General features: G+C 51.3%; 1 protein-coding gene across 7 annotated transcripts in view; it reads right to left on the reverse strand.

Annotated features, from left to right (window-relative positions):
• Nucleotides 1-22,078, reverse strand: part of SLC6A17 (solute carrier family 6 member 17) — a 51,012-nt gene that overhangs the window by 4,112 nt on the left and 24,822 nt on the right. For 4 of the 7 annotated variants that reach the window (XM_033862182.2, XM_073809808.1, XM_073809819.1 and 1 more), the window contains exons 6-10: nt 20,602-20,712; nt 4,169-4,410; nt 3,675-3,867; nt 1,214-1,406; nt 466-625 (exon numbers count right to left, since the gene is read on the reverse strand). In XM_033862182.2, coding sequence (XP_033718073.1) covers nt 466-625; nt 1,214-1,406; nt 3,675-3,867; nt 4,169-4,410; nt 20,602-20,712 — 899 coding nt within the window. The other 3 variants (XM_073809822.1, XM_073809821.1, XM_073809826.1) reach the window with 3 other exon arrangements.

Consider the following 22,078-nt stretch of genomic DNA (forward strand, 5'->3'; position numbering starts at 1 on the left):
CAAACTTAGGGCCCAAACCACACATTGTCTCACACTCCTTTGTAGCTCACTCTAGAACTATGAGTCAGGCTGCTGAAGTCAATGGTTTCTTTGAGGGCAGGGGCCTCTTGTGTACCCACCAAGCGCTTAACGAGCTTGACAGAATTCTGAAGAGTTGGTACCCAGGAAAGATGCTATGGTAGTTTAAGCCCATTCAGGATGATGCCAGCGCCTGAATCCAGAAGACTCGTGTCCCCAGCCTGGCTCTCTCTCTCACCAGCCCAGTGGCCTTGGACAGTCGTGTCCTCTCTCTGAGACTCAGTTTCCCTAAGTGATCTGTAAGGGCACTTTCTGGCTGACATTCTGACTCTGTGATCTCCTGTGCCACTCATGAGCAGCCCTGGGAACACAGCACTCTCCAGGGAGTCATGATGGGTGGGATAGACCCCTCCTCCTGTCCCCAGCTCTCCCCCATGTCCCCCTTACTTCTTGGTTCCATAGATCCAGGCCACAGCGACGTTCTCAAGGATGACGATGACGGTGAGTGGCAGGGTGGCCGAGTAGTCATCAAACATGGTGACAAAGTAGTTTCCGGAGCGCTGGACGAACAACAGCCCCACGAAGAAGGCAAAGACACAGCAGCCCACTACAGAGAGCCGGGAGGCCGGTATGGGGCCAAAGGTGCAGGGTGGGTGGTGCCCCAGGGGTCTTAGGGGCACCCAGGTCCCTCCCCATCTCACCCCTCCTCACAGCAGGCCTGCAGCCCACCTCTGGTAGGCCCAGCCCTGCATGGAGGTGGGGAGGGGGTCCAGATGCTGAGGTTCTGAGCTCCTACTCTACTAGGCAGGGAGCACCCTGGGGCTGGGAGTGACAGGGATGGAACAGGGTGCAGGGCCTGCACGGAGGAGGCCACCCCTGCTAAGACACCTCAGCAGGCCCTTGGGGAGAAGGGCAAACAAACCAAGAAAGAGGCCTATCTCCCAGCCCAGGTTTGGCACAGATGCCCAAACAGCCTTCTCCCTTCCGGCTCTGAAGTGCTCTTCTCTGGGTGGCGTAGCCAGGCTCCAGCTGTGTGCCGGGTTGGGTGGGGGGTGGGGGGGGGGGTGGAGCTTTCTAAGTATGGAGTCATGAATAACCCAGTGGGAACCCAATCTTTCTACAGTCAGAGTCACAACCTGTTCACTGTTCCCCTGGACAGCCCACAAGCCCAGTGGGGGCTGCCGGGAGGAGTTACCTGTGAACATCTCCTTGGGCACCTTGAAGGTGTCGATGATGGGCGTGGTGATGCCCGCCATGGTCCCGATCATACTGCCCAGGCCCAGGTTGATAAGCATCAGGAAGAACATGACGGACCAGAACGGGGAGGCGGGGAAGTGCGTCATGGCCTCCGTGAAGGCGATGAAGGCCAGGCCTGTGCCCTGCACGGACTGAGGGTGGGTGCGGAGGGCGCGGCTGAGTGAGGGTCCACGCCCACCTGGGGGCCCCCTGCTTCCTTATCTCTGCCCTCAGAGCTTTAGGAATATAGCTGTTCCCTCCTTCACAGAGATCCCCGCCCCCCTAAATCCTCTTGCTTTCAGCCAGTGGGTCTCAAATGTGAGTGGGCATCAGAATACCCCCCAGGGAGTAAAACATTAATTCAGGACTTCACCTGTGGGGCCTGGAATCTACGAGTTGTCCAAGGACCCCAGGTGATTCAGATGAAGATGCTCACTTTTAGAAACACACCCAGCTCAAGACTCTCCTCCTCTAAGCAATGCAGCCGCCCCCAGCTCTGAACGCCAGACTTTACCGAAGTGGTCTCAGCCTCAGCTGCCCAATGGACTCATGTTGGAGCCTTTTAAAAACACTGATGCCTGGGTCTCTCCACGAGGACAATGATTTGTTTGGCCTGGGGGTAAAGCTGGGTATCAGGGTTTTATAAAGCCCCCAGGTGACTCTGATGGGCAGCCAAGGTAGAGAACCACTGCTTTAATGCCCAGGTCCCTGCTCACAGGGAACTGACCACACACTGTCCGCTGACATCACTTCTGTGCTATCCTGTAGTGTCTGCGGACTGAGAGGGAACACCTCCCCAAACTGTGAGAGTGTAGTCCTTGTCATTTAGATGTTATCAAGATTGTATTATGTAAAAAAACTGCTATGGGGACTTTCCTGGTGGTCCAGCGGTTAAGACTGTGCTCCCCATGCAGGGGGCCCGGGTTCTATTCCTGGTCAGGGAACCAGATCCCGCATGCCGCAACTAAAGCTCCCTCATGTCGCAACTAAAGATTCCACACACGGCAACGAAGGTCCCACACATGGCAACAAAGATCCCACACATGGCAATGAAGATCCCGCATGCCACAACTAAGACCCTGCACAGCCAAATAAATAAATAAATGTTTTTTTAAAAAGCCTGCTACCATCCTACTTCTTTTTTTTTTTTTTTTTTTTGCGGTGCACGGGCCTCTCACTGTTGTGGCCTCTCCCATCACGGAGCACAGGCTCCGGACGCGCAGGCTCAGCGGCCATGGCCCACAGGCCCAGCCGCTCCGCGGCATGTGGGATCTTCCGAGACCGGGGCACGAACCCGTGTCCCCTGCAACGGCAGGTGGACTCTCAACCACTGCGCCACCAGCGAAGCCCTACCATCCTACTTCTATTCAGAGGACCCGGCCACACCTGTGAGAATGGGGCAGGGTCTCAAGCAAGGGCGCCGTCCTTTATGCTGCCAGTTACCTGGGGAAGAAACCAGGGCAGGGGTGCCCAGACATGGCCCTTTCACTCTTGATCACATGGGAAGAGCTCACAGGCGACACAGTCCCTCAGCATTAGGCTGGCGCCAGTAGAATGCAGCTGACTTTTTCACGAGCGCAGGGAAAGCGTCATCTTCCCTGGCTCCACGGAGAAGGGGAGGGTTGATCGAGGCTGACTGAGAGGAGCTGGCTCAGCCCCATGTGAGCCCTGGCACCAGCTGGATCCCAGGACCCCGTGGGTATGTCTCTCTCCTGTTACCCCTCCTAACAGAACAGTCACTTTGAAAGTTTCCAGCTGTGCAAACGGGGATAGAAGCAAGGTGTCCAGACTTGGGCCTGCACGTTAATGAGGGGCAGCATTGCCCTGCCCTCCCCAGGGGCTAAGGGTCCCTGTGGCAGTGGGAGTGGGGCAGCTGGGGGAGGGGCAGAAGCATCAAGATTTGAACCCTGGCTCCCCTACTTCTTAGCTGTGAGACCTCAAGCAGGCTCCCAGCTTACAGGCTGCTCGCCTGTAAAACAGGAGACAACGTTAATACTCGGCTCACGGCTCTGTCACAAGGGCCCAGGGGATAGACAGCAAAGGGCAGACGCTAATGTAAACACTTACTCTCTGCGTGCTGTGTCCAAGGCACTGTTCCAAACGCATTACACATGGCAGAGACGGGTGCGCAGGAAACCCATTCAAGACACGTGAAAGCCGTCCCCGTTCCCGCTGATTTCTGGGACTTGTGCACCTGCCTCGTCTTCTCAGAGACTCAGCCTACCTCAGGGCAGGGGTTTTGGCCAACACCTTCCCTCTGTGCTTCTCTGGGCACATAGTAGGTCCTCACTTATCAAGTAAAAAAATGAGTCCCTGGAGGCTTTCTGCACCCAAGCTCCAGCCACCCATGGCTTGTCTCTGGGTCTTGCACTCCCACACCTGCCTTTCTGCCCATCCTGGAAGGACAGCCTGCCCCATACCTTGTCCAGCTCATCCTCCAGAAGGCAGGGGTCGAGGCCCAGGGCTGAGAAATGGTCCTCCTTCACGGTCTTGATGACCTTGTACATCTCCGCGTAGTCCTTAGTGGTCAGGTGAGAGAAGTTGACGTGAGGAGGGATGAGGGCCCGGCTCAGGACGTCGGTGTTGAGGTACCCCAGGATCTTCTCAGCATTCCTGCAGCACAAAGGGAAGGGTAAAGTCAAAAGGTTTAAAACAAAAAAATTGAAAAAAAGGTAAAAAAAAAAAAAGTTCAGGTAAAAAGGCAGGACTGGGCACCATCCTGGGGGTACCTCCTAGACACCCAGGCAGGATGCCTTGGGCATCGACGGAGACATCTCCGAAGCTGTCCCTGTGGTCCAGGGCTGGGGACAGAGAGCTCCTCTGATCTCCATCGCCCAGCGTGGGTGGAGGGGGACTCTCCCAGGGGAAGGTGGACGGCGAGAGAAAAGGACAGGAGGAGAAAGGGGCCACCTACTCGACCACACACTTCTCGTTCATGATGTTGGCCTTGAAGCCCAGCACAGCGAACACCACGAGGGTGGCCAGCACCGAGGTGAAGAAGTTGATGAAGGACACCAGGGCGGCGTCAAAGTGGCAGTTGTTGTCCTGTTTGTTGTAGCTGGAGAAGGCGATGACACCCCCAAAGCCTAGCCCCAGGGCGAAGAAGACCTGTGTGGCTGCCTCCCGCCACACCTGGGGGTCCAGCATCTTGTCCAGCTGTAGTGGGGGAGGGGCGACCATGGCAGGGGAAGAAAAGAGACACAGAGATCATGGCTTAGGGAGTTCCCTGGCGGTCCAGTGGTTAGGACTCGGTGTTTTCACTGCCGTGGCCCAGGCGCAAACCCTGGCCGGGGAACTAAGGATCCTACAAGCAGGCGGCGCAGCCAAAAAAAAAAAAAAAAAAAGATAACGGCTTTATTCTCGTGCAGTGGAATTCCCACCACACCCCAGTTCCTCAGCCTCACGGAGTCCAGAGGCAGCGTGGCACAGTGGTAAAGAGCTACGTGCGGCCTGGGCAATTCCTCTAACACCCCCTGAGCCTCAGGTCTCCTATGGGTAAAACACAGATAGCAAGAGCATCAGGAATCTAAAAAATACAACAAAGTAGTGACTATAACAAAAAAGAAACAGACTCACAGGTATACGGAGAACAAACTAGAGGTAATCAGTGGGGAGAAGGAAGGGGAGGGGATTACGAGGTACAAACTATTGTTTATCAAATAAGCTACACGGATATATTGTACATCACAGGGAATATAGCCAATATTTTATAATAACTATAAATGGAGTATAACCTTTAAACATTGTGAATCACTGTATTGTATACCTGTAACATATAATATTGTATATCAACTATACTTCAATTAAAAAAAAAGAGTATCAGTTTCAGATGATCGTTGTGAGCCAGGTAAGATAAAATAAACGCTACATGCTTACATAGTAAGTTTTCGGTTAATTTTAACTGCTATCGTTGCTTACCATGGAGCTATCATACCAAGGAACATCTTCAAGGCCATCAGGAATGATGTGTAGGGCAAACTCTAGGGAGTGACATTCACTTAGACTATAGTGTGAATGGTGCCTCCTGGAGTCGTGCAGTATACAGCCTGCACAACTGTACAAGACAACTAAGAACACAAACGTCTCCCTCCTCCACCTCAAACCATGAAAAAAGATACCAACCTCTCCCTCCTGCCCACCCAAACTCCCTTTTCCAAAAAAGAAAAAAACCTTAAGTTCATTCATATACATCTACAGGCCCTAGATCACAGAAGAATCACCCCCAACCCACCCAGCTTGAAGCACAGAACCCAGACACTTCCTGGAGAGGGGAGCCCCGACCTGACCTGTCCATCTGCCTTCAGACCAACAGGCGCCAGGACGTCCACAGTATCTAGATGGCTTGGGGCAATTTCTAAACGCGTTTCATGTCTGTTTTCCTTTTACTGTTTGTTCCTCAATGCAGGGACTAGGGCTTGGGTCCAGCATAGGGTCTTAGAGTCAGAAAGACCCAGGTCTAAGTCTGACTCCCTCTTTAAATAGCTGAGAAGGCTTAGGCAGGTGATAGTGCCTGTTTTCTGAGCCTCCTGAAAAATGGGAATAATAACAAAGTCTCCCTCCAAAAATGATTCTGAGGACCAAATGTACAGTCTCAAGTAACGCCTGGCTCGTAGGAGCATTTAATCCTGACAAAATGCCTCTGACCTGCTCAGGACAGAGGTGGGTTTGGGGTTCTTTGGGGTTTTTTTTTTTTGTTTGTATTTTTTGGTGGGGGAAGGAATTGTTATCTACATTTAGAAGAGTAAACTAAGACCCAAAGGTGAAATAACTCACTCGAAGTACTGGAGCCAGCCAGCTGGGGCAGAGGAGTTACTGTAAAACACAGATCGGCTGACATCGGGCCATGGCGCCCTCCTGGCACCATCTCCTGACTCAGCTGGTCTGCCGCTATACTCCTCAGACCACTTTCCCTTTGGACCTTTGCTGCTGAGGTGGACCCAAGTGACTTCACTCCAAACAGAGGAGGGAGGCAAGGAGCGAACTAGAGAATCTGCTACTCACCCTGTGGGCACAAGCCCCAAGTGGTCCTGGCCCGGTTGCCCCTGACTGCATGCCTATAAGAGAGTCTGTTCCTTGTGTGTACAGTAAAGTGATGGGCTTAGGGTCCATCCAGCTCTAATATTTCAGTCCTAACATCTAGGACAGAGGCCCACCATCTCAGCAGCTTCCCAGGCGTGTCTGAGCACCAGGAGTCACTGCCCAGCTGAGAAGGCGTTGGCAAGCTTGGAGGCTGGCAGAGCGATGGGCTAGGGGAGGAGGAGGGAGAGGCATTCCAGGGGAGATTACAGTCCCTCAGTCCACACAAAACAGGTAAAGCCATCTTTGGCCCACCAAGAAAGCCCCGAGCCCAGACCTTAAGGAGCCAAGAGCCCCTTGTCATTCATGAGGAGGTGACACCCTCCCACCCCCTCCCCCTCGCTGTACACTCAACAGCTGTAACGTGTGTGGGCTCCCTGAGGATACGACATGCAGCCACTCGTCCATCAAACCCTGAGCACCTACTGTGGGCCAGGCCTGGTACTGGGTGGTGGGGAGCCACGAGGAGCAATAGGAGGCAAGGTCCCAGCTCGCGTGGAGCTGACATTCTGGTTGGAGAGATGGACATTGGTCAAATGACCCCATAAATAGAGCTAAGTTGCAAAAGTGACAAGGGCTGGGAAAGCCAGGTACCTAACGCTGGCAGATCCTGTGATAGGGGGATTTGAGTGAGTTAGGAGGTCAGGGAAGGCTTCCAGAGGAAGGGATCTTTGAGCTGCCCTTGCTAAAGGGAGGGAAGAGCATTCAGGCAGAAGGAACAGTGTGTGCAGAGGCCCTGAGGGGGGACGGAGGAGGACACCCTCCTCACACAGGGAGCTATATGTGTAGGGAAGCAGAGAGGACAAGGCAGGAGTGGCACAGGCGAGGCTGGGAGAGTCAGAGGAGTCACAGCACAGGCCCGTAAGGATCCTTGTCTTGACCCTAAAAAGGCACTTAATCAGGGAAAGCACAAAGGGGTGTGAAGGAGGAGGGAAACAATCGGATGGGCATTTCTTAAAGAAACCAGTGGATGCAGCAGATCTGCAAGGAAGCACATCCTGGGATTCAGGTGGGAGGTCATGGTGGCGTTGCCTAGGGTCAGGGTGGTGAAGACAGAGAGGGTATAGCAGGAAAACACAAGTCTACCTTAGTGACGGACTGGAGTTGGGGGGCGCTGGAAGGGGAGATGCCAGGGTGACGGCCACAGCCCTGGCCTGCAGACCTGAGCCGGTGGATGTGGAAACAGCAGAAGAGGGGTCAGTGTTGAAGGGGTTAGAACAGGGAAGATCAAAGCATCCCTTCTAGAAATGCTGAGTTTAATGTGTCACGTAAGGTAGATAGCTAGTGGGAAGCAGCCGCATAGCACAGGGAGATCAGCTCTGTGCTTTGTGACCGCCTGGAGGGGTGGGATAGGGAGGGTGGGAGGGAGACGCAAGAGGGAGGGGATATGGGGATATATGTATAGCTGATTCACTTTGTGATAAAGCAGAAACTAACACACCATTGTAAAGCAATTATACTCCAATAAAGATGTAAAAAAAAAAATGATATCTACAAGGAGATGTCAAGCCAGTAGTTAGACAAATGAGTTTGGAATTTCGAGGAGAGCGCTGAGCTGGAGGTATAATGTGTGCGTAGCAGGTGTACAGGCAGTGATTGCCCTGAGGCTGTGGATAGAGTGAGAAGAGGCAAGAGCCTGGGGCAAGTCAACATCTGCAAGTTTAAAGCAGGGAAGAGGATCTTACAGGGAGGGAGAGGAGGCCGGAGGAAAAGCAGGAGAGGGCTGGATCACGGAGGCCATGGGAAGAAAGGCCGCCAGGGAGGAGCGGGGACCCCTGCTATGGAGTGAAAGATGCTACAGCCACGAGGTCATGGGTGAGCTTAGTCGGAGCTGTACAGGGAGCAATGGGGCCAGAAGACAGAGAGGAATGGGGAGAGTTGAGAAGCAGAGGGGAGGAAATGGCGGACACTCTGGAGAAGCTAGGCTGGAATGAAAGACAGGGCAGTATCGGGGGAAGCCTACGAAATCTGGAGTGTTGCTTTTTGATTTGTTGCCTCGTTTTTGTTTTTAATGCAGTGACTTGACGATACCTAAAGCTGATGGAAGGCAGCAGACCTAGAGGAGGGAAGAGGAGCTATCTGCCATAGGGGACCCTTGAGCTGCTCACCTGGGAGACGACAGAAGGAGGACAGGATGGGGCAGCTGTGGGCAGGGCTGTATACATATTGTTTCTGTCTCCGCCATCTAAGGGAGTTTTCGTCTTGGTGGCTTCTGTTTTCCCCATAAAGCAGGAGGCAAAATCAACTGTTGGGGGTAAGGTGCACTGGGAGGAGAGGTCAGAAGGTTCAGACAGTGGAAGGGGTTGAAAATGTTCACCATGGAACACAGGAGAGAAAGATGGCCAGAGAAATGGCACAGGGTCATTCCACACTGTTGAGGGCCCGCTTGCAGTGTCATCTTCTTTACAAAAGTGGTACAGACCTGCATCTCCTCATCTAAAAGCCTTGGGACCAGACTGGTTTTGGAAACCAGTTTTGTTTCCAATTTTATCGTCGAAAGGTAATATGGTACATATGCCACGTAATTACATAACACCCCCCATGGGGTCTGGGGCAGCACCCTGTAATCAGACACATTAGTATTTCTGCAGCAGAATATGAATATTCACACCAAGTGAATCGATAAAGACTATAAATAGTCTCACATCTGTTCAGGTCATTTTGTCGCCAAATGAGTTCTGGGAGAAAGAAAAAAATTTTTTTTTGTTTTTCAGGGCTATTTGGATTTTGGCACTGTGCATAAAGAAATAGGCGCCTATACACGCTCCTAATAGAAATCTGGAGATTATTTTAAAAGGGAGAACAAAATAATCATAGTTCCACTGGGAAAGGACTTCTGTACCTCCCTTCTCCTGGGTGGGTTTTTGTGTTTTTTTAAATGATCCTCTCAGAAGGTTCCAGAAATGGGTAGATTACTTATGTCTGGAAGGCGTGCTGAAGTTCACGGATGTCAGTCATGACAGTCCTACCAATCCGCTGGAACCTCAGGCTAGAAACCTGGACCTAGTGGGAGGGCTCTGGGTAGTTTGCAGAGTTCCAACTAGGAGGAAGCATAAGAGTTTGTGAGAAAGGGCCGGTTGAAACGGGCACAGCGCTGGCAACGTCGTTCGCATGTTGAAACATCTTTCATGGTTCCCCCACTGCCTGCTGGCAAATCTTTTTCCATTCTGTGTTCTGAACATCCTAACCACTCTTCAAAAGCACCGTGGTCTTATACTTCTGGCCTTTGCCCAGGCTGTTCCCTCTGCCTGGAATTCCCTTCCACCTACTCACTTTCTGGTGAACTCCTATTTATTTCTCAAAACCCAGCACAAATATCACCTGCTCTTTGAAGCTTTTCCTGACTGCCTCTGGCAGAGCTACTCGTGGTGCCTGGACTCTCACAGTTCTTGTCCATACCCGCATTTCAGGTTTATGTGTCTGTCTTCCTTTCCACACTTGGTGCTTGTGAGGGGTGGAGTGCATCTCCTGTTCATCTTTGTGTGAGCAGTGCCTGGCACGTAGGAGAGGAGGAAAGACTGGGGGGCAAGAGAGAGACAGACAAAGGCTGACCTGTGTCCTCGAGGTGAGCTGATCAGGAAGGACCACACCAGGGGCTATGAAGTTGTATAAGCCTTTTTGTGCTAAGATGCAGTCTTCTTGGACAGGAAGATCCTTAGGACTTTAAACTTCTACTTTCTAAAACAAGCCTATTTCAATGCTGGCTTCCTTTCCATCTCCTTTCCTTCTCTTCTCTCTCTCTCTCTCTCTCTCTCTCTCTCTCTCTCTCTCATCTTGAAGTAATTATTTCCTTTCTGATCTATGTCAGTCATTACCAAAGTTTTTACAAAAAGGCCTGGGCCGTTTATGAGACTCAAACACATGTCATCATTAGGATTTTCACCACTTCCTAAGCCTAAAACTAAGATGTGGATAAATTCCTAGGCCCAGGCACCATCAGGGCCCATTTCATAAATGGAGGCGGCCACTTCAGGGAGGACACCATAATCCCAAACTGTGCCTGAGAGCTGACCCTACAGCATGTGGGATTTCTCAGAGGACAGGGTAGGATTGCCTTACATGCAATGATTTTGGACGGAAACAAAAACTGGTTTTTGTTGTATGTTAAGATGGTATTTAATTGCTGTTATTTCAAAAACTGTTTTTTGTCGTATGTTAAGATGGTATTTAATTGCTGTTATTTTTCCACTTTTAAGAATTGTAGAACATTGATTACAAAATGTACAAAAGCGGAGAGGATAGTGTTATGAACCCCCATGTACCCACCACCCAGCTTCAACAATTATCAACACACGGCTAATCTTGCTTCCTCTGTATCCCCACCCTTCCCCCCACCCACCTCTAGATTATTTTGAAGTAAGTTGATGGATCCAAATCTGACATTAATAAGCCCCCAGGAAAGCAGCTGAGAGGGCCAAAGCTTGGCCTTCGTGTGAATGGTCCCTGGGCATCCCCCCTTCCAGCCTGCAGTGTGGAGGGGCACTCTTGCCGGTGCAGAGGACCGGAAGCCCAGTGCACATCTGGGGGTAAAGAGAGTCAGGCACCTTCAGGACTGAACGCCTGTGTTCCCTGAATTTAAAGGGGCTCTTTGAGGATTTCATGGATGATAGTGTCTGATCTCCACAAGGTCCTGATCATAGCGTCAACGGAGGATGAACCCAAGACCAGACCTCAGGAAACCCAGTGTCCTTTCTGGACATCAGGATGTGACCGCAAGAAAAGAGGTGGGAAACGGGCTTTCCCCACTGAAAACAAGGCTCAAACCTGCCTCAGGGTGCCCACCCTGAAACAGAGCAACGGCGTCCTGCCTTCCCTTGGCACACGGCTGAGTCACTCCCTCACGCGGGGAGCAAGGTGTTCCACGGCATTTGACTCAGCAGCATGAAGATGCTTTTTGAATCGACAAGCAGCTGCTGCGTCCTAGCCCGGGCTGGTGCGTGACAGGAGCGCACGTCGCCCTGCTTCTCAGCACAGACGGGCCCGCAGACGCCAGATGGCACTGGGGCACCTGGTTCCCACTGCCCAAGAGCAGTGTCACCTTCATGACGGAGAAGAAAACTAGCTAATGCTCACCATGCACTCCCTGCACCCCGAGACAGTCCTATATGCTCTCCTGACGGTGCGGTGAGGGAGCTGCCGTGGTTCACCCCATCTTGCAGCTGAGGAAACTGAGGCCACAAGAGGCCAAGGAACTTGTCCTCCCACGACTGAGTGATGAGCTGGGATCTGAGCCAGACTGTCCAGCTCCAGAGCCCACCACTGGGAACAAGGCTGGGCTGCCCTCACCACCCTGCTCAGAAGCCTTAACGCTAGTTGCGGGGGTCACGGAGTTCCTCCACTAACCGCTACATCTGGGCCTTTGCAGGGACCCCACTTCTCCTGTCTGAGGGTGAACGCACACCCCTGACCCTGCGGCCTGTCCTCACCGGGCAGGACCACTCACTCGTCTAGACCCCAGAGGCCGCAAAGAAGATGCCCGCAGCTTCCACGCAGCTCAGGTTGTGCCAGGCCCCGCCCTGAAAAACTGGTGCGGCTTCCATCTTACTGATTATAGGTTACGTGGTTTAAAACTCAAAAGGCATAAAAGGGTCTCCTTTTTCTCACCCCTGTATTCCAGATACTCAGTTCCTCTTCCCTAGATGTAACCACAGTACCAGTCTCTTCCCTACCCTTCTAGTGATATTTTATGTGTATACCAGCAATATAGATATATGCACGCACACACATATACCCATGCACACACACACAGGTCACACACGTGCATATCTACGTGTGTATGTATTCCTCCCTGTTTCTTCCCTACTGTCCACCAGAGATGTCGCTCCCAGCCTTAACACTCCCTCATCCTGCTGAGTTGGGAACCCACAGGGTTCCGGGGCTCCTGGTAAGCTGCCCCCCCACCCGCCCCTGCCCACTCATAGCCTCGTCCTCACAGTTGGCTTAAGGGACCACCAGGCCAGGTCCTCGGTCCCAGGGCCCAGTTTAGCTCCGCTGCTGCAAGATGTCCACGACTCCAGGGTCATCCTTCATCTGGCCTTCATCCCGGGAGGGCCAGGTGTGTCCCCTGCTCTGGCTCAAGTCTCTGCGCCACTGCCCACAACTGCCTGCACCCTACCACTGGGCCCTGTTATCAGCACAATCCCCCTTACTACAGCGCATCCAGTTCTCTTCACCTTCTTGCTGTGACTCGGCAGCTCTCCATCCTGGCTACACATTAGAATCACCTGGGGCCCTCTGACGCTCTACTGCCATCTGGACACCACACCCAGCGATCCTGATTAACGAGTCCGATTGCTGGATTCCCATTAGTCCAGGGTGGGCCTGAGCACTGGTAGTTTTTCCTGGTCGTTACAGCTCCCAGGGGAGCCTGATGTGCAGGGAAGGGCTGAGCAAGGGGCCCTGAGGCGAAGGCGGGCCCTGCAGCCTCTCAGGGGGAAGGCTGTTTTCTTGCACACTTAGGAGCACTGGGCCTGAGTGGACAAAGTGCTGTCCGCTCTCCCGGCCGCTCCCCACATTCCACTGCACACTGTCGCTCTTCCCAACACTACTGCTGCTGTCATCTAAGTGATTTCAATATCTCCATCAATGTCCCCTCCAACAATCTGCCTCTGGGTCCCTTTTCTTCCTCCCTTCTGAGACAGGAGCAAAGGGGGCAGGGCACAACCTTTAGAGGAATGACAGAGCTGTTGCGGATACAACAAAAACTGGTTAGAACGGATCAGGCCCAAGATGGCGGAAGATTCGACTTCCAGTGGACTTTGAGCCTCACGATACATTCAGGTCATAGATTAGCTACATGACACACCCACAGGCGCCAGGACAGTTCCCAGGCCAAGCATAAAAGGCCAAAAGGTGGGTGATGGCCCAGTTCCTGGAAATCTCCGCCCCTTTCCCAAAATAGTTGGAATAATCCTCCCACACCTTAGCCTATGAAATTACCCAGACCATAAAAACTACCCACCTCACCCCTCGGGGCCTCCTGAGACCCACTGTGTACCTCAGTAAACCTGCTTTCACTTTAAGATGGCTTTTGCTCTTGAATTCTTTCCTGTGTGAAGTCAAGGACCCTCCCTTGGCAGCCCATCCCAGGGACTCACCCGAGACCTGGGCCATGACCATCCTCTCAGGCCCCATTTTCCTGCAACACTTCCAGTACTCTTCGTCCTCCCCCACTCCTATGGTCATGCCATGGCCTTTGTCATGACCACTTGCTGTGCTCCAATTAAACCTCAGTTTTTAAGGGTCCCATACTCCAAAGCACCCCATCTTTCCAGCTCACCTCTAGTATCTAAACTCTAAAAACTCTTCAGCCCTGCTGGGACCTCCAATCCTTTGGCCTACCTCCATTTCACTGCCCCTCACCCTGTTTGTATCCTAACTTTCCTTCGTCACTGGCTTAGTCAACGTGCATCCTTCTCGTCACTCCTTGCTTACACTCATCTCCCCTGCCATCTCTCCGTTGTCATCGCTTGATAAGCTCCTGACCCTGGGGATGACCAACCCCCCATCTACTCTGGGCCTGCCCCCAAGCAGCAAGTGTAGCCGGACACAGCACACACCTTGGGCCCAGGACACGTGGGACCTTGAACTAATTATTTAACTTCTCTGTGCTTCAGTTTCCCCATGTGGAAAACGGTGATAATAATAATACTTCTAGAATTGTCATGAGTTTAAATGAGTTAATATACGTAAGATGCCTCACATAGTAAGCACTGACTGCTGGAAAACATGTGATTGTTCTAAGTGTCTCACTGATGGTGAGAACAGCCTGCCTTCAGAGATGATAAAATACTGTCCACCGTGGAACTGGAACCACGCTGGCTGCCTTCCCTGCTCCCCCGACCCCTGACCTCCAGCTCCTGTCCCCTCCACCCCCGTGTGCATGCATCCCCATCTCGTCACAATTACGTCACACTCACCCCTCCTTAGGCCTCCAACCCCTCCCCCACCATCCCTACTCTCAGCTGATGACCTTGCTGCCTACTTTACAGCGAAAAATGACCCAATGAGAAGAGAGCTCCCACAGTGAGAATATCCTCGCCATCGCTTCTCAGCTGCCAGCATGTGTGCCACAGGCTGGCCCATCCCTCCTGCTCCTACGGGGACCGTGTGTGCTCCAAGCTAAGCCCAACTCCTCCACCTGGGCACTGGGTCCCATCTCTCCTGCTTATTCAAGGACTTTGCTTCCCTCCTCTCCTATAGCATCAATTTCCCTCTCTTTTTTGGATTTTTTAAAAAACTGTACAGTTCAGTGGCTTTTAGTATATCACAGAGTTGCACAACGTTCCCACAATCAATTTTGGAACATCTTCATCACCCCAAAACGAAAGCCCATACCGTTAACAGTTACTCCCCATTTCTCCCCCAACCTCCCCACAAGCGACCACTAATCTGTTTTCTGTCTTTACAGAATCACCTATTCTGGACACTTTATATAAACAGAATCACACAATATGTGGTCTTTTGTGACTGGTTTCTTTCTCTCAGCATAATGTCTTCAAGGATGAATTCATCCATATTGTAGCACGTACTTCATTCCTTTGTATGGCCAGCTAATATTCCATCGTATGAACACACTACCTTTTATTTTTCCATTCATCAGTTGATGGACATTTGAGTTGTGTCTACTTTTGGCTCTTATGAACAATGCTGCTATGAACGCTTGCGCACAAATTTTTGAACATATGTTTTCAGTTCTCTTGGATGTGCGCCTAGGAGTGGAGTTGCCGGGTCATACACTAACTCTGTGTAACCTTTTGAGGAACTGCGAGACTGTTCCAAAGCGGCTGCACCATTTTACATTCCCACCAGCAAAGTATGATGGATTATTTTTATCATGATATAAAATTCTTAAATAACACCTTTGATCCCATGGTCCTCTCTGGTTACCACCCCATTTCCTGTTCATCTGCTCCCCTTACAGCAAAACTCCTGAAAATCAGTGGTCTTTATTGCTCGCCTCCAGTTCCTCCCCTCCCATTTTCCCTTGAACCCACTGTTACTAGACTTTGTCCCCAGCATGCCACCGAAACAGCTCTTGCTGAGGTGCCAGTGACCCCGCTGCTGCCAAGCACATTGGCCATTTCTCAGTCCTCATCACTGACCCCTCGGAAGCTTTGGACTTGGCTGACCATTCCCTCCTTCTTATAGCACTTTCTCCACTTGGCCTCTGGGATGGACCTCTCTCTCTCTCTCTCTCTCTCTCTCTCTCTCATTTCTCCTCTGCCCTCATTGGCGATCTCTCCCCCAACCTCTAAACACTGGGACCCCAGCGTTCAGTGTTTAGTCCTCTTCTCTATGTTCACGATGTGATTGTAACCAGTCCACGACTTTAAATTCTCAGACTCCCAAATTTATACTTCCCCGTGACCTCCAGACTCATCTATCCAACCACCTACTCAGCTTCTCCACTTGGATATCTCTTAGATGTTTTAGACCCGCCATGTTCAAATCAGTACTCTTGGTCTTCCTCACCAAACCTGTTCCCCCCAACCACATCCTCCTGGTTGCTCAGGCAAAAGGCCTTGCAGTCACCCTTGTCACCCTCTCTCTCACGTCTCACATCCAATCCAGCAGCAAATCCTGTTGACTCTGCTTTCTGAATATAGCCTCAATCTGACCACGTCTCATTACTTCCATTGACATCACCTGGGCTCCAGCCAGTCCCCTCCCACCTGGATGAATTCTAGCATCTGGATGGAGGCTTCTCCCTAGTCTACCCTTGCTCCCTCAGACTCTCAGTGGCAACCAGAGTGATCCTCAGAAGACGGGAGTCAGATCATGTCACTCCTCTGCTCAGAACTGTCCAGTGGCCCCCATTTCACCCCAAGGAAACACCAGAGTCCTTACCTGGCCTACAGGACCCTCCTGCTCTGGCTCCCCATGGGCCCCGTGGCCACAGGTCCTATCTTTCTCCCCTCCCACTCCAGCCACAACAGCCTCTTTGAGAATGACAGACACGTACAAACTTAAGGGCTCTTCATTTATTGTTCTCTCTGTTTAGAATGGGATGTGCTACTTCCAACTCTCCACATGGCCTGCCCCCTCACCTCCATCAAGTCTTCACTCAAATATCACTTTCTCGGGGAGGCCTTCCTTGAGCACACTAGTAAGCAACACTCTCCCCAGTGCCCCGAATCCTTCTTTCTCTGCTTTATTTTTCTCCTTAGTAACACCATCCAACAACTCCTTTGTCTTACACTATCTGTCTCCTTTGACTAAAATATAAGCTCCAACACGGCCAGGAAGTTTATCTGCTGGATCCCAGAACCCACAACAGCGCCAGAACATAACAGGAATTCAATGAGCCTTTACTGAATGAAGAAATAAATAAATGATGGTCATTCAGGTTGTTTTCACTCTTTGGCTACTAAAACAAATGCTGCAATGACCAATAGTATGCACAGATCATTTTGTTTGTGGGTGAGTACATCTGTAGGACAAATACCTAGAAGTGGAATTGCTGGGCCAAGGGATGTGAACAGTTGTAATTTTGATAAATATTCCCCGGAAGTTTCGGTGGTTACAAAATCTACCATAATCCAGTTTATACTGAGCAAAGCACATGGTTAGTTGTATGGGACTCCATAGTGACTCGGGTTTTTAACTGGATGGAAAGAAGAATCCAGAAAGTAGCCCAAGGAATTCAAGAAGTTCGTTAGCCATTAACATGAGCTACTGTCCCCATCAAAAGTGCTAGTGGTGGCGCAGTGGTTGAGAGTCTGCCTGCCGATGCAGGGGACACGGTTTCGGGACACGGGTTCGTGCCCCAGTCCGGGAAGATCCCACATGCCACGGAGCGGCTGGGCCCGTGAGCCATGGCCGCTGAGCCTGCGCGTCCGGAGCCTGTGCTCCACAATGGGAGAGGTCACAACAGTGAGAGGCCCGCGTACCACAAAAAAAAAAAAAAAAAAGTGCTAGTGGGTCATCATGGTATCCTGGCCACACTGCATTCATCACACTTAATAACTGCTTGAAGGCATGGACTGAGAGCCCAGGTCCTCTAGCTTGGATTATTTCTGATGTTGGAAGATTTTATAGCAGGGGACATCTTCCTGGTTATTCAGCATACCCACGGAGGGCCTATGCTTCCTTCAGGTGGATTCTGAGATGCCCTGGACAAAAATCTGCTTGGACTGTCCCATGGCTGCCAAGTGGCATGACCCCTGGTGATGTCATTTACATTTCGGTCAATATGAATGGAGCAGTGCACAGGCTGGGCAGCTGTGTGCAGCGACCCTGGCACTCTACAGCACTATACTAGAGCCAGGACTTGAAAAGGCTCCCGGGTTCCTCATATCTCACCAAGCCCATGCTGAAACAGTCCCAGCTCTGCAACAGTAGCCTGCCATGTATGGACAGTCAGACATTTGTGTCTGAGAGTAGGTCCACACTTTTTGCAGATGACTTGGATGGATTTGTAAACAGGAACTTCACCCCAGCCATCACTACTGGGCCTCACCTGCCTAAAACAAATGGTGACACAGGCTGTGAAGGAGATCCCTGATGGAGGGGTTTGGCCTCTGAAGCCCTCAAGCCTCCCCTTCCCTGCTCAATACATCCCTCCAGGGTCAAGGGCAGGAGCTGTCCCACGGCACTGCTCCGTGGACAAGGTCTCAAGATGGGCCCCATAGGCTCTATCCATACCTGAAGGTCACAAGAGCTAGATGGACAAGGGACCACACCTGCTGGTTCTTGGTGACCTGGCTCCTCTAGGGCCTTCTGGATTTAAGTTTCACCTCATGAAGACTCGGGGCCTCTGCAAATGCTAAAGTGGAACCACACTGTTTCCTGAACATCCAGGAAAAGCTTTGGGAAAGGAGTGCCCCTGTTATTCAAAGTGTACATCAACCTTTTTGCATCCACCTGATTGGCAAAAATTGCAATGTAATACATGTGGAGCAACTGGGACTCTCATATACAACTGGTGGGAGTGTTAATATCGATAGATGCAGCCACTTTGGAGAGCAACTCGGCCAACACCTAGTAAAACTGAAGACACGTATACCCTTTAAGATGGCAATTCCACTCCAAAACATATACGCCCGAGAGAAATGTGTGCACATGAAGACCTGTGTCATAATGTTTATTAGCAATGGTGAGAACTGGACACAACTTAAATGACCATCAACTAGAGAATGAATAAATAAATTTTAGTTTAGTGCCACAGTGGAATACAATACAGCCATGAAAATGGATGCACTAGACCTCCATATATCAATATAGCTAAAATCTCAAAAAAGAGTGATTAGCAAAAATAAAAGCAAGTTGCAGAAGGTTGCATATGATACAAAAAAGATTAAAAGTACGCACATAATGCTATATCTTGTTTAAGTATACACATATATGTATTACAAAATTTTAAAAATGTATTAGCAGGTTAAACCCCAAATTCAAGAGAGTGGTTATTTTAGGGAAGGGAAGAGAATGGGATGAGGGCTGGCTACACGGGCACTTTTATGACACCTGTAATATTTTATTTCTTAAGAATGGTTATTATATTATTATATGTGTGTTTATATGTCTGAGATGTTTCACTTAAAAAAATGTTTTAAAGAGTGTCTGAATCAGAAGGGGAGCGGTATTGTGTGTGCTGGGACTGGCAACTGATCTTATGAATCGGTTCCACTGGCTTCTGAGTTACGTACCAGGCTCTCTTAGCACCACCCAGGGGACCGTTTGGAGACCTGTGTGAATCTCCATGTTTATTAACATCTCCAGAGTATATAATTTTCTCATAAAGCTCAATAAAGTATAACGGAAAGACTCAAGTGAACACATTAGACTGATCACGGTTCTAGAAATACAGTTGAATTCATTCATAAAAACCATCGGCTTTCGTCTCACGGCTGTTTTCCCCCAAAGAAACCAGGTTTGCATTTTTCTCTTCTTTGTCAGACATCACATGTTCACAACAACCCTGCCCCAGCCAAGTGGCTCGGTAGTCACATTCATGCCTCGGAAGATTCACTAAGTGCTCCATACAGCGGACCTCCGCGCTTGTTCACGTAGAAACCTCGGATGTTACATCCAAGAACGCTGAGGGCCCTTTATGCTCTGTCCAGTGGATATGGAGGGATCTATGCCCTGCCCGTTGCTACCCACCTTCGCCAGCCCCAAACATCAGGGGCTGTTTGCAGCTGCAGAGCAGGGCCATTGGGAGGGAACAGGGATTTCAAACCCCACGAGATCTGGATTCTTCTCCCTGTGCCATTTGTATGAACCTTCTGTGTAAGCATTAATGCGTGTGTGTATGTGTGTGTATGTGTGTACGGGTGTGTGTGTGTGTGCGCACACGTGAGTGAGATGGCACTACTGAGGGACAGTGTTGAGGGCCTTAAGCTGGCCTGGCAGGGTTCTGACCCTGTGCCTGTGGACTGGAGCCTCACCAGGCCCCCGATGCTGCTTACTGATCTGCTGGCATTTGGAGGTGGACTTCCCAGCCTGCCTGCTGGGGCGACTAATGTACTTTGCTTAGGGTTACATTGAAGGGCATGCCGTTTCTGCATCTGAAATTCTCTTATTCCTCAGTGGACTGGCTCATGCCAGTTGTGCCCAGTGGTCTGGAGGGCAACAGAGAGGCAGGGCTACCTGGTGGGCAGAGACCATGCTTAGGAAACTGGCTGTTTCCATTTTCCTAAGGAGTGTAGGTGTCCACCTTCAGGACACCGTGCACCATGGTCCTGCTCATCCCTCACTGGGCTACCGGGAGGATCTAATGAGAGATGTGGATAGCTTTGGTAAGGGTAAAAATCTCTATCCACGTGGTCTTTTATCTTTAATAAGATCGTAACCTCATTCCCCCGATTGGGGTACAAGTTGGGATTCCCAGGGAGCTTCTTCTCTTAGGCATCTCCGTGGTTCCTGCTGTCACAAATCTACTCAATGAAACCGTGCTCTACCCCCCACACCCGAGCCAAAACTGACTTCACACCATGGCCCCAAGCACGCCCAGTGCTTTTCCACACTGTTGCTCATACAGTTCCTTTGACTGCAACGTCCTACTGCCGCCCACTGAAATCCTATCTGCTCCCTGAGGCTCGTTTCGGATATCATCTCCTCCCTGAAGCTTCTTCTGATTTCACCCATACTGATGTGGTGTCCCTGCCCTGTCCCTCTCCCTGGAACCACACGGGCAGCCTCCCTGGTGCCTCCCTCCAGCGCCCACCACAGTGCCCGCCACACAGCACGTCCTCAGGCAGCGTTAAACTGCGTGAAGCAGACGAGGCCCAGAAGAGCTGTCCGTGTTCCTGGGGAGCCCGAGGCCCTTACCTTGGGAGTGAACATGTGTAGGATGCCGTCGACGGCCCCCCGCAGCAGCAGCCCCCGGACCAGGAAGCAGGCCAGCACCACGTAGGGAAAGAGGGAGCTGAAATACATCACCTGCAAGAGAGGACAGGGACCCACTGTGGGCCAGAGCCCCTCCTGCAGCTGGCATCCGCCTCCCTGCTCGCAGCTGGGGTACACGCGCCTCCTCTGATGGCAGCAGAAAGCAGAGCCCCGGGACCCCTGGGCACGGGGCCAAACCCACTGCACGTCTGGCATCGAGCCAAGGCAGAAGCAGCCACACAGACGAGCTGGAGTCAGCATGGCTGTGCCTGAGGCTTGTTTCCTCCTTTCAAGGGCTGGTGGGGCTGGGCTCGCAGCCTCCGCGCCCCCAAGGGCCCCCAAGGGGGTGAGGAACCCTTTTCTCTCCTCTCTTCATTTGTTCATATCTCATGCCTGCTTTTCTGTCCCTGACTCCAGTGGACCCCCTAAAGATCTCCCCTGTCCTTAGAGCCCCTTTGACAGAAGGCATCCAGGAGGTTATAGGCACGGCTCCCAAGCAAAAGCATCAGAAGAAGGTCCTGCCTCTTGTGATTATAAATTAAATGCTACTTCCTAGCACATGCATTTCTTGAACATTTCTATATCTCCATGGGCCTGGCACAGAGCCTCCCACAAAGGAGATGCTTACAAAAAGTTTGCTGCACTGAAACAAACCAAGAAGGCTGCTCAGGGAGGATGGTGTAAAGGTTAAAAGCACGCAAGTCCAGAGCTAGACCACCTGAGTTCTGATCCTGACTGCCATTTTCCAACCACATGACCTTGAGCTATTTATTTAACTTCGGGGTGCCTCCCTTTCCTCATATATAAAGTGGGTAAAATAACTCCTAACTCCTAAGATTGTTGTGGCCCAAATGCATTCACACAGGTGGCAGTGCCTGATCAGTGCCACGATGTGCCAGCTACTATTTTGGCCTTTGGAGACAGAAGAAGTGGTGGCTGAGACCACGCCACCTTTCCAGGGCTTAGCTTCCCTGCTCGTCAAATCCACCAAAGAGCCTGGAGCCTCAGACAGACAGACAGCCAGGATTCTAGTTCCAGCCCTGGGGCTGACTGGCTGCCTGATCTCAGGTGAGATATTTCCCCCCACCTCTGGAACCTCAGTTTCTTCATCTGTAAAATGGGTGGATTGGGCTATAGGATCTCTAATATCTTTTCCAGCCCTGGCAGTCCACGAATACTGGTACACATGACAAAGAAGAAAGGGCCCTTATTTGAAGGGAATCTGACCTACTGGGAGAAGGTGTGTGTGGGGCCTGGCTGGTCTGCTCCCTCAGAGGCCCCCAAAGCCCCCTTCACTCACAGCACCCACCCGTTCCCAGAGCTCATTAGTTGTAGATACATTGAGCTGTTGGTTTTCACCAAAAATTGCTGAGCAGGCTCTTCTAGGGCTCTTGCTAGGGAAGCTGAGGGGCTAGGGGCT

Source organism: Tursiops truncatus, chromosome 1 (assembly GCF_011762595.2).
Source record: "Tursiops truncatus isolate mTurTru1 chromosome 1, mTurTru1.mat.Y, whole genome shotgun sequence".
Classification (NCBI taxonomy): domain Eukaryota; kingdom Metazoa; phylum Chordata; class Mammalia; order Artiodactyla; family Delphinidae; genus Tursiops; species Tursiops truncatus.